Source organism: Pelobates fuscus, chromosome 6 (assembly GCF_036172605.1).
Source record: "Pelobates fuscus isolate aPelFus1 chromosome 6, aPelFus1.pri, whole genome shotgun sequence".
Classification (NCBI taxonomy): Eukaryota; Metazoa; Chordata; class Amphibia; order Anura; family Pelobatidae; genus Pelobates; species Pelobates fuscus.
The window spans coordinates 23,099,052-23,111,557 of record NC_086322.1 but is presented as its reverse complement, the minus strand read 5'-3'; the positions used below and the strand labels follow the sequence as shown (position 1 = coordinate 23,111,557).

Here is a 12,506-nt window from a genome sequence, read left to right as displayed (position 1 = left end):
TATTCACTCAGTATACCATGTTACCATCAGTCAATGCCCTATATAACATGTTACCTTCAGTCAGTATTCACTCAGTATACCATGTTACCATCAGTCAATGCCATATATAACATGTTACCATCAGTTAGTATTTACTCAGTATACCATGTTACCATCAGTCAATGCCCTATATAACATGTTACCGTCAGTCAGTATTCACTCAGTATACCATGTTACCATCAGTCAATGCCCTATATAACATGTTACCGTCAGTCAGTATTCACTCAGTATACCATGTTACCATCAGTCAATGCCCTATATAACATGTTACCATCAGTTAGTATTTACTCAGTACACCATGTTACCATCAGTCAATGCCCTGTATAACATGTTACCATCAGTTAGTATTTACTCAGTATACCATGTTACCATCAGTCATTGCCCTATATAACATGTTACTATCAGTTAGTATTTACTCAGTATACCATGTTACCATCAGTCAATGCCCTATATAACATGTTACCGTCAGTCAGTATTCACTCAGTATACCATGTTACCATCAGTCAATGCCCTATATAACATGTTACCATCAGTTAGTATTTACTCAGTATACCATGTTACCATCAGTCAATGCCCTATATAACATGTTACCGTCAGTCAGTATTCACTCAGTACACCATGTTACCATCAGTCAATGCCCTATATAACATGTTACCATCAGTTAGTATTTACTCAGTATACCATGTTACCATCAGTCAATGCCCTATATAACATGTTACCATCAGTCAGTATTCACTCAGTATACCATGTTACCATCAGTCAATGCCCTATATAACATGTTACCATCAGTTAGTATTTACTCAGTATACCATGTTACCATCAGTCAATGCCCTATATAACATGTTACCGTCAGTCAGTATTCACTCAGTATACCATGTTACCATCAGTCAATGCCCTATATAACATGTTACCATCAGTTAGTATTTACTCAGTACACCATGTTACCATCAGTCAATGCCCTATATAACATGTTACCGTCAGTCAGTATTCACTCAGTATACCATGTTACCATCAGTCAATGCCCTATATAACATGTTACCGTCAGTCAGTATTCACTCAGTATACCATGTTACCATCAGTCAATGCCCTATATAACATGTTACCGTCAGTCAGTATTCACTCAGTATACCATGCTACCATCAGTCAATGCCCTATATAACATGTTACCGTCAGTCAGTATTCACTCAGTATACCATGTTACCATCAGTCAATGCCATATATAACATATTACCATCAATCAGTATTCACTCAGTATACCATACTACCATCAGTCAATGCCCTATATAACATGTTACCGTCAGTCAGTATTCACTCAGTATACCATGTTACCATCAGTCAATGCCATATATAACATGTTACCGTCAGTCAATGTCCTACATACCATGTTATCATCAGTCAATGTCCAATATGGCATGTTACCATCAGTCAATGTCCTACATACCATGTTATCATCAGTCAGTGTCCTATATAACAGGTTACAGTCAGTAAATATTGTATATACCATGCTATTATCAGTCAATGCCCTATATAACCTGTTACCGTCAGTCAGTATTCACTCAGTATACCATGTTACCATCAGTCAATGCCATATATAACCTGTTACCATCAATCAGTATTCACTCAGTATACCATGTTACCATCAGTCAATGCCCTATATAACATGTTACCATCAGTCAGTATTCACTCAGTATACCATGTTACCATCAGTCAATGCCATATATAACCTGTTACCATCAGTCAGTATTCACTCAGTATACCATGCTACCATCAGTCAATGCCCTATATAACATGTTACCGTCAGTCAATGTCCTACATACCATGTTATCATCAGTCAATGTCCAATATGGCATGTTACCATCAGTCAATGTCCTACATACCATGTTATCATCAGTCAGTGTCCTATATAACAGGTTACAGTCAGTAAATATTGTATATATCACGCTATTATCAGTCAATGTCCTATATAACGTTACCATCAGTCAATACTCTATATAACATGTTACCACCAGTAAATATCCTATATAAAATGCTACCACCAACCAATACTCTATATACCATGTTACCATCAGTCAATATCCTATATGCCATATTATTATTATTATTATTATTACCAATCATCAGACTGCCAATGTGAGGTATAGATATAATGTGTAAATCTTTTTTATTCTTTATTTACCCAAAAGCACTTTGTTACTAGGTTAGGGATTACAGACCAGGAGTTTGGGCTGCATCAATAATCCAACAAAGTATTGGGTTGGCTGAGGAACTAAGAACCAGTGAGCTGGGTGTTGATTGTCCACTAGGTTACAATAAACTCCCTCCTACAGATAGAACAAAAACATTCACTTATCTTGCGTAAACTAGGAGCTAAACACATGTAAACATAAACTACCCTGAGTCAAAAATTGAGTCTTTCAGGAAGAGCACAGCAGCAAGGGGCCAATGGCACTAATGCATATTGGGCCTTAGTGGCATTTCAAATGAGACCTCTTCTTTTTGGATTTTTCGACTGTTGGGGTTTTATTTGTACAGGAACGAGACCTGTGGTTGCTCCAGTTTACTGTTTAAATTTACAGCAAGTTATTTTGGACCTCTGGTGGTTCCTATCATGCTTCACTGGGAGCAAACCAACAAAAATATAACACTGTTATAACTGATGTCCCGTATTTTAAAACTATTACATTAATTGCCCCCACGTGATATTCTAAAACTGTTCACATACATCCTGAAAACACTCCAGAAAACCCATCTATTAAGAAAATTGTCCCATCTCTCTTATATGTGCTAATTACATATCTTCATTGCTTAAACAGAGTCCTAAGGCCCACTGACCAGGAATAAACTGTATCCAAGAGCTAACAACTTTGCAGTATTTTTATTTCAGTGTTTTGGAGCAAGTTCTTTTGTAGAGTCTGTAGTTTGACCCAGTCTCTCATCACAGAGAAGGGCTATTAGTTAGTACCGTCAAAGTCTTAACGGTGAGTCTGACTTGGAGTATTTCCAGGAATCTTAAAATTCTAACCAAAGTCTCAGGTCCTGCTGCCAATAATAACTGCAACAATATCATAGGCAGTAAATAGCATGGCCGTGATGGCTTGTTACCAGAACGTAATCTTATTAAATAGGCTCTTGGGAAGGAAAACAAAGGTAAGAATTCACTTGCTGTTATACAACATAGAGCAGAGATTATTTGCGATTCAAAAATCACAAAATGACTCAGAATGAGTCTTTCCAAAGAACGTCTGTGTGTCTGTCCATACCACAGGTACAAGTGTGGTTAATGCATGACTTTTTAACATAACATGACACATATTTTCTTTTTCCTGAAGTTTGCTCAGTATGCTGAAATAGTGAAATTCACACTACCAGATGGTACAGCCCGAAGCGGTCAAGTGCTGGAGGTTGTAGGAACAAAAGCTATTGTTCAGGTATGAATCTGTCTGTCTATCTGTCCGCCATCCAGTGTTATGTAATACCACAAATGCCAGACAGTCCGTGTGAGTCCAATATGCATCTGTGTTGGATACAGAGGGTCCTGTGGCAAATGAAAGGCTCCCCAGAATGCCAAATATACCTGGCATATTGGGGTGCTCTTCATGTGCCACGGTGTAATAGGGTTATAGGGGCTCAATCACTGTCCAGGAGCAATGATAGATAGAATTGGGGGATAATCCCCCTCCCCATTAGAACAGGCCTGTACTAACAATGTCATTATATAGAGATGACTAGACACTCCGGCAGTGTTAAATGGGACAATGTCTAGTCTCTGAATGGATGGTGATGTTTGAACATTAACAGTAGATATTATGGAATAAGCAGAACGTTGAGCCCTCGGACATAATGAGAGAATAAAAAGTTCTTAGTCCCTTGGACCATTTAGTCACATCTTGTTTAATTATTTCACCACAATATCTGTGAACCAAGTATTCCATGCTTCCATATATTTTTGCTGATCTCTCTGAGAATGTTAACATTCCTCGTTACCTATACATCATTCTCCACCCGCCTTCCAGACTTCTCCTTCCACGTCCAATCATTTCACTAACGTAGCCCACATATTTGACCTGCACAGGACCTCACTGGCAAACAGCCAAACTGCACGTGTTTAATCCCAACTAGACCTTTCCAGGGCCCTTGTAATCCCATTAGAGAGTCAGCCTCAGAGCCGAGCTGTGGAGAAGCTGCTTAAAGCAGGTCCTCGGTCACACACCAGTACAGCTTTCTGTGGATGTTCCACAGAACAAGCTCTGTGCGAGTAAATTCTTCAGCTCTGCTAGGCCACACAGATCTAATTAAGCATGCAAGCTGAAGGTTAATTAATACAAAAGGTGTCAAATATTATACTGATCAAAGTTCCATTACTTTGCCTTTGCTTTTCTTCCTCAGCATTTTGGCAATAAATAGTTTGTGCGATATTTCCAGTGGTTCCATTACACGATGGAATAATGGGGAAGATCTGGAGTTAGCAGACCCGGCACGAATGATCAAACATGAAGAATGCGCAGGTTTCCGTAGCACAGCGATAGATACATTGAAACAAAATACAAATCATATTAATACAATTCCAATCCATGATAATGCAAGATACATCATTTTGGTCCTTGCACAACAGCCACTAATCTCTTGGACATGTACGTCCTGAGTTCAACAATGCCTGTGTTGCATGGGGCAAGCCATGCATTATGGGTAATAGTGCTGATGCTGTGCTGTTCACATTAATACACATTATACATGAATTCTTCATCTCTAATAGGGACCAGCATTGTTCTAGTGAAAGTTTGTCTATGGCACTGTAGTTGTTTTAAACTACACCTCCCATAATGCTCAGCTAGCCTAGCCATGTAGCCAGAAGAACTGGAATGCCAGAGGATAACTAAAACCACCTTAAGCAAAAACAAGTCTGGGTATTCACCTGGATTTGTTAAATCCTTATGGACATCAATGGGGACTCCAATCTGTAGTTAAATACTCTGGATTCTTTTTACTAGGTAATAACAGTTCTCGGATGACCTCAAGACAATCCCTGGAATGTGTAAGCAATGGTTTCTAAAATCCAAGCTATTGTTTTCAAATAGCTTTTTCTGATTATTTACTAATCTTACAATCCACTGAAAATGGGAACCATTCAAAACGGGTAAATCCCATGGATTTTCACATACAATATGTTGGCACATTTATACCAGGTCTTACCATTGTTTAATTTATCACATATATAGTAGTTTTACTTATCTGAGTTATATATTTGTGTGTGTGTGCGTCTCAGAATGTCTGTGGATCCATTTCCCAATTTGTGTTTTGTGTAACGAGAGCCTCAATATGTTTTTATCAGTTTTACCTGTTTGTTCTGTCTCTGTCTCTGTTTACATTTTACCTCTGTGTCTCTTAACGTTTGTTCTTAGACAGACCAAGAGCTATCATAAACAAGATGGAGTCCTACATAGTTGGAAACCAATTCCAGGGACACTTTGGTGACATGTGGAGGGAGATGACAGTGATTAGATTGACATAAGAAATGTAGCGATAATGAACCTGCAACAGCAGAACGGAAGCTGGGCCCACAATTTGTGGCCTAAACTCTCAGCCTTTGCATAATCTGCTGTGGAAGGTTCATTATTTGCATTAGGTAATAAGGGACATTGCTGCCTAACTGGAGTGTTAACATCTTGAGAGACAGAGACAGGTGGATGCAATGCAACACATACAAACAATGCAAGCACCTTGGCTGTGTATTCAGTGATTGGATTAACCACAGATGGGCCAACATTCTAAACGATACAAATCACTGAATTCAACACGTCATGTATGCCAGGTTTATTAGTAACAGTTTAAACATTTTATCCCAAAGTAGCTGAAACTGGGAAACTTTCAAAGTCAGCCATGTTTTCGGTTCCAGCAGTTCACAAGCAATAAATCGCACTTTCAGAGTTATTCACTAAAGTGAGAATTAAAAGTGAACCGAAAGTGAATTTTAACTTTAAGATCAAAATAGCTGAACTGGAAAAATTCTCTCGAATCGAGATCAACGTTTCTTTCAGTTCTGGTTCCCTGACCTTCGAATTCACCCTTTATTTTAGCAAAAATAATTCACGTCTATCATCAGTTGTTTCTTTAATTTTCTTTTTAATTATTATTATTATTTGCAATTTATTTTTTTATTTATCCCATTTCAAATGTATACATTAAAACCATAGACAATTGCGAAACCTGGACCAAAATCATGCCTTTTTTTGTTGTTGTAGATTTTTGCAAGTTGCAGCAATTCACTAATTCGTGAATACTCCCTATAGACGTGCATTATTTTCATCCTTCCAGCAGTTACGGGTCAGTTTGGCCTTTTTTGGCTCAATCCTGAGCTCTGTCCATTTCACAGCAACGAAAGGGTTCACAGCCACCTAAGTGTAAAACTCTCATCCGTTGAAAACCAATCTAACACTTTCACTGCTAGAGATCATCTGCCCCTGCTTGTTAAGAGTTCAAAAGCCTCCACAGCGTCTAAGGGGTCCAGCATGTAAAAGCAAGCCTCCCCCTTTAACTCCCCTTTAACTCCCTGCACATTATCCCTTTGCATTCATTTGGATGTGACTTTCTCCTGCCGTGTCTGCTCTAATCCTCACTAATTGCTAGTAATTGGGTTCTTGCCCCGGTTCTCCGCAGGTGTTTGAAGGCACATCTGGGATTGATGCCAAGAAAACAACTTGTGAGTTCACGGGAGACATCCTCAGGACACCTGTTTCAGAAGACATGCTGGGTATGTGGGATGCTGGGAGGGCAGGGAATTTGGGAGGGAGGGGAGCACAAAGTTAATGTACTGGCCATTAACAAACAGTGAGAGGTTAATCTTCGGATCTAAAGTAACAGAGCACTTAGAATGGAATGAAAGGGTGGAACGCATAGCTCTGTGTAGGTGTGAGTGTCTATACCTGTATGGAGGGTTTTCTTATTCCTCTTAATGTGTATATGTATATATGTAATAGAACACTTAAAACGTCATGAATAGGTGGAACACACAGCTTTCTGTAGGTGGGATAGTCTCCACACGATGCACCTATAATTTTCTCAATTCTCTTAAAGAATTACTCCAAGCACCATGATAAGTGATTTGAAGTGGTGATGGTGCTTGCAGTCTGTATGTGCGATGTTTTGCTTTGAAATCCTGCACATACAAAGATTAACCCCTTCCCTATCAGCGGTGTAACTTCACCTCCGGGAGCATCATTAGATAGCCCAGAACAAAATTCCAGGTTGGCTAACGTCAATTCTGTGCAAGATTAGTATCTGTTCTCCCTGACATCCCTCCCCCTCCGACGAAAGGTAGTGATGTCAGACAAGGAAGATTGGGCTGTGACAGAACTTGGCCTCTGCAAGACAAAAGAGGTAATTTGAAACCTTTTTTATTTATTTAATTTTTTTACTCTTTTTGTTGTTTATATATATATATATTTTTTTTTTTTTTAGAGTGTTTGGTTTTCGAAAAAAATTGAGAGCAGAGAGGTAGTGAGAACCTGTAAAAGGGAACTGCATGTTATACGCAAATAACAAAGGGATGCAGATATCATAAACCACAAAACTAAAAGTTGACAAAACACACAACTCGCACGTACAAAAATGTATCCTGATTGCAACTCATGTTCTGCAAAATTCTATCTGCTAATTCGTGTCTATACACTGTAAGCCAGCGTTTCCCAATTGGTGTTCTGCGGAGAACACCAATTGGGATGGCCGTGGGTGGCAAGAGAGTGGACGTGGGTGGCAACAGAGCACTCTCCCCTGCTCAGCTTGCTCGTGCTCACAGTCGTGATGCTGGAGTTGGAACATGACGTCACTCCGGCTCTGGCATCACTAAGAGGCGCCCGAGGGAGCTGAGCAGGAAGATCACTGCTCCCTCGCCGCTTGCACTGTACGCCCGCACGCCAGCCGCACAGCAGCCTCATTGGACCCCAGGGACTGCACACCCAGCCCAGCAGCCCCACTGGACCACAGATACAGATACATACACACACTGGCACATACAAACACAGATACACACACCGGCACATACAAACACAGATACACAGACCTTGATACACAGACGCACACCGGCACATACAAACAAAGATACACACACTTTGACACACAACTACACGCACGTTGACACATAGATACATATACATACACACATGCACATTGACACACAGATACACACACTGGCACAAACGGTGCAAATTTTTAATTTTTTTTAATTTTTTTTTACTGGGGGAGGTTCCACGATGTTGATACACTATGTCAAAGGGTTCCACTGGAAAAATTAATTGGGAACCACTGCTGTAAGCAAAGTATCTTTCTAGTGTCAGCCATCGCGTCATTTGCCAGGAGCTGTGCCCGTGCCATACTCTCGTGTATGTTTAGACTTAGAGATCCTCCATAAATCTACATACACAATGTATGAGACTATTTCAGTAGCGACAGCTGTGGGAACTGACAAACCTTGATGCAGGAGTTCCACTTTTTGTCACATTTTGTCAACCTCAGTCTTACCCACATGACAAAGTATGATTTTTAATTGAAATTCCAATGTAGTCAATATAAGTATTTCAAAAAAATCATTATGAAATTCTCAGATGTGACAGAGACACTTTAAATAGGTAAGTATTCCGTTCAGAGTGCTAAACACCAGATCACGTCCTTAGACGTTCTTAGAGCAATAAACACTAACAATCCAGGATTTAGTAAATTCTTAGTTCTGTTCTACTTATAATACTGACAAATCCCGGACCTAGAACTCATACCTCCCAACAATGAGTCAAGCAACCACAGAAGACGACTTAATGTTGTGCATGACATCAGGATGTGATCATTTAACCACTGAAGATACGACGTTTCAGTCAACACTCACACTTAATCATTGTACACATTTTGGATGAAATATCTGCCTAAAGCATAGATCTGCAGATTGTTAATGTGACGTTCTAATGGTGTCCAGAGAACGGGGCTTTATCCATGTTAGATAATCCCCAATAATAAATAACAGTGTTGATGCTTTAATAGGGAACATACCATCCCTCCCCCTCACTCCTTAATTAGTTTCACAACATTTGAAGAAAACATTGCAATAAAAAAATAACTAATTGATTTCCTATTTGTAAATTCCTTTGTCGAACACTAATAGCGTCTTTAAATAAAGTGAATTATAAGACGGTGGGAGGCTGTTAATTAGGTTGGAGATTTTGAAACGTAGGAGCTTAATGAGAGCAGGTTTTTTTTTTCTTTTTCTATTATTCCTTAGCTTACATAAAAACCGTTGCAGGTTCTTGGCAGGTCGGCTCAGTCATTCATCGCATTTGTCAATGAGAGGCTGTATTACCAAATAAAACTAAGAAATGTGACTAGGGAGGGGGCTTAGACAGGCTGCGGCAGCTCTGCTTATTTAGCAGATCCGGATACTGGGGTGGCAAAATTACCAACCCTTTCACGGCCAACTATACTCAAAATTATTCTGTAGACTCGGGCAGATACAGTAAATAATCAGAGTCTGGTTTATATCTCATACAAATAAAATCAAAACGACATAATGCAACTTTCCGAAACCATGCCCCATGCACAGCAGCACCAAAAACTCCCAGAATGCAATGCAGAAATATGCAAATACCCACAAAAAGCATTGTCAGTTTTCAAACTTTCAGCCCAATTCTGCAGCCCTGTGCTTTATTTACTACAGTGAGAATTGTAAGAGAATTTAACATTTAGGGCCAGAGTAGTATATATAGTAGTATATATAAGGGTAGTAGATACGTGGCATAGCCCTCCAGTAGGGACAGTAAGTACATTGATACAGAAAGGGTATTAGATATACGGCATAGCCCTCCAGTAGGGGCAGTAAATACATTGACATGGAAAGGGTAGTAGATATATGGCATAGCCCTCCAGTAGGGACAGTAAATACATTGACATGGAAAGGGTAGTAGATATATGGCATAGCCCTCCAGTAGGGGCAGTAAATACATTGACATGGAAAGGGTAGTAGATATATGGCATAGCCCTCCAGAAGGGGCAGTAAATACATTGATATGGAAAGGGTAGTAGATATATGGCATAGCCCTCCAGTAGGGACAGTAAATACATTGACATGGAAAGGGTAGTAGATATATGGCATAGCCCTCCAGTAGGGGCAGTAAATACATTGACATGGAAAGGGTAGTAGATATATGGCATAGCCCTCCAGTAGGGGCAGTAAATACATTGACATGGAAAGGGTAGTAGATATATGGCATAGCCCTCCAGTAGGGACAGTAAATACATTGACATGGAAAGGGTAGTAGATATATGGCATAGCCCTCCAGTAGGGGCAGTAAATACATTGACATGGAAAGGGTAGTAGATATATGGCATAGCCCTCCAGAAGGGGCAGTAAATACATTGATATGGAAAGGGTAGTAGATATATGGCATAGCCCTCCAGTAGGGGCAGTAAATACATTGACATGGAAAGGGTAGTAGATATATGGCATAGCCCTCCAGTAGGGGCAGTAAATGCATTGACATGGAAAGGGTAGTAGATATATGGCATAGCCCTCCAGTAGGGGCAGTAAATGCATTGACATGGAAAGGGTAGTAGATATATGGCATAGCCCTCCAGTAGGGGCAGTAAATGCATTGACATGGAAAGGGTAGTAGATATATGGCATAGCCCTCCAGTAGAAGCAGTAAATACATTGACATGGAAAGGGTAGTAGATATATGGCATAGCCCTCCAGTAGGGACAGTAAATACATTGACATGGAAAGGGTAGTAGATATATGGCATAGCCCTCCAGTAGGGGCAGTAAATACATTGACATGGAAAGGGTAGTAGATATATGGCATAGCCCTCCAGTAGGGACAGTAAATACATTGACATGGAAAGGGTAGTAGATATATGGCATAGCCCTCCAGTAGGGGCAGTAAATACATTGACATGGAAAGGGTAGTAGATATATGGCATAGCCCTCCAGTAGGGGCAGTAAATACATTGACATGGAAAGGGTAGTAGATATATGGCATAGCCCTCCAGTAGGGGCAGTAAATACATTGACATGGAAAGGGAAGTAGATATATGGCATAGCCCTCCAGTAGGGGCAGTAAATACATTGACATGGAAAGGGTAGTAGATATATGGCATAGCCCTCCAGTAGGGGCAGTAAATACATTGACATGGAAAGGGAAGTAGATATATGGCATAGCCCTCCAGTAGGGGCAGTAAATACATTGACATGGAAAGGGCAGTAGATATATGGCATAGCCCTCCAGTAGGGGCAGTAAATACATTGACATGGAAAGGGTAGTAGATATATGGCATAGCCCTCCAGTAGGGGCAGTAAATGCATTGACATGGAAAGGGTAGTAGATATATGGCATAGCCCTCCAGTAGGGGCAGTAAATACATTGACATGGAAAGGGTAGTAGATATATGGCATAGCCCTCCAGTAGGGGCAGTAAATGCATTGACATGGAAAGGGTAGTAGATATATGGCATAGCCCTCCAGTAGGGGCAGTAAATGCATTGACATGGAAAGGGTAGTAGATATATGGCATAGCCCTCCAGTAGAAGCAGTAAATACATTGACATGGAAAGGGTAGTAGATATATGACATAGCCCTCCAGTAGGGACAGTAAATACATTGACATGGAAAGGGTAGTAGATATATGGCATAGCCCTCCAGTAGGGGCAGTAAATACATTGACATGGAAAGGGTAGTAGATATATGGCATAGCCCTCCAGTAGGGACAGTAAATACATTGACATGGAAAGGGTAGTAGATATATGGCATAGCCCTCCAGTAGGGGCAGTAAATACATTGACATGGAAAGGGTAGTAGATATATGGCATAGCCCTCCAGTAGGGGCAGTAAATACATTGACATGGAAAGGGTAGTAGATATATGGCATAGCCCTCCAGTAGGGGCAGTAAATACATTGATATGGAAAGGGAAGTAGATATATGGCATAGCCCTCCAGTAGGGGCAGTAAATACATTGACATGGAAAGGGTAGTAGATATATGGCATAGCCCTCCAGTAGGGGCAGTAAATACATTGACATGGAAAGGGAAGTAGATATATGGCATAGCCCTCCAGTAGGGGCAGTAAATACATTGACATGGAAAGGGTAGTAGATATATGGCATAGCCCTCCAGTAGGGGCAGTAAATACATTGACATGGAAAGGGCAGTAGATATATGGCATAGCCCTCCAGTAGGGGCAGTAAATACATTGACATAGAAAGGGCAGTAGATATATGGCATAGCCCTCCAGTAGGGACAGTAAATACATTGATATAGAAAGTGTAGTAGATATATGGCATAGCCCTCCAGTAGGGGCAGTAAATACATTGACATAGAAAGGGTAGTAGATATATGGCATAGCCCTCCAGTAGGGGCAGTAAATACATTGATATAGAAAGTGTAGTAGATATATGGCATAGCCCTCCAGTAGGGACAGTAAATACATTGATATAGA

General features: G+C 40.3%; 1 protein-coding gene across 1 annotated transcript in view; it reads left to right on the top strand.

Annotated features, from left to right (window-relative positions):
• Positions 1-12,506, top strand: part of ATP6V1B1 (ATPase H+ transporting V1 subunit B1) — an 89,356-nt gene that overhangs the window by 42,785 nt on the left and 34,065 nt on the right. Inside the window, exons 3-4 of the mRNA XM_063457564.1 lie at positions 3,369-3,467; positions 6,694-6,787. Coding sequence (XP_063313634.1) covers positions 3,369-3,467; positions 6,694-6,787 — 193 coding nt within the window. The remainder of the gene's footprint in view (positions 1-3,368; positions 3,468-6,693; positions 6,788-12,506) is intronic.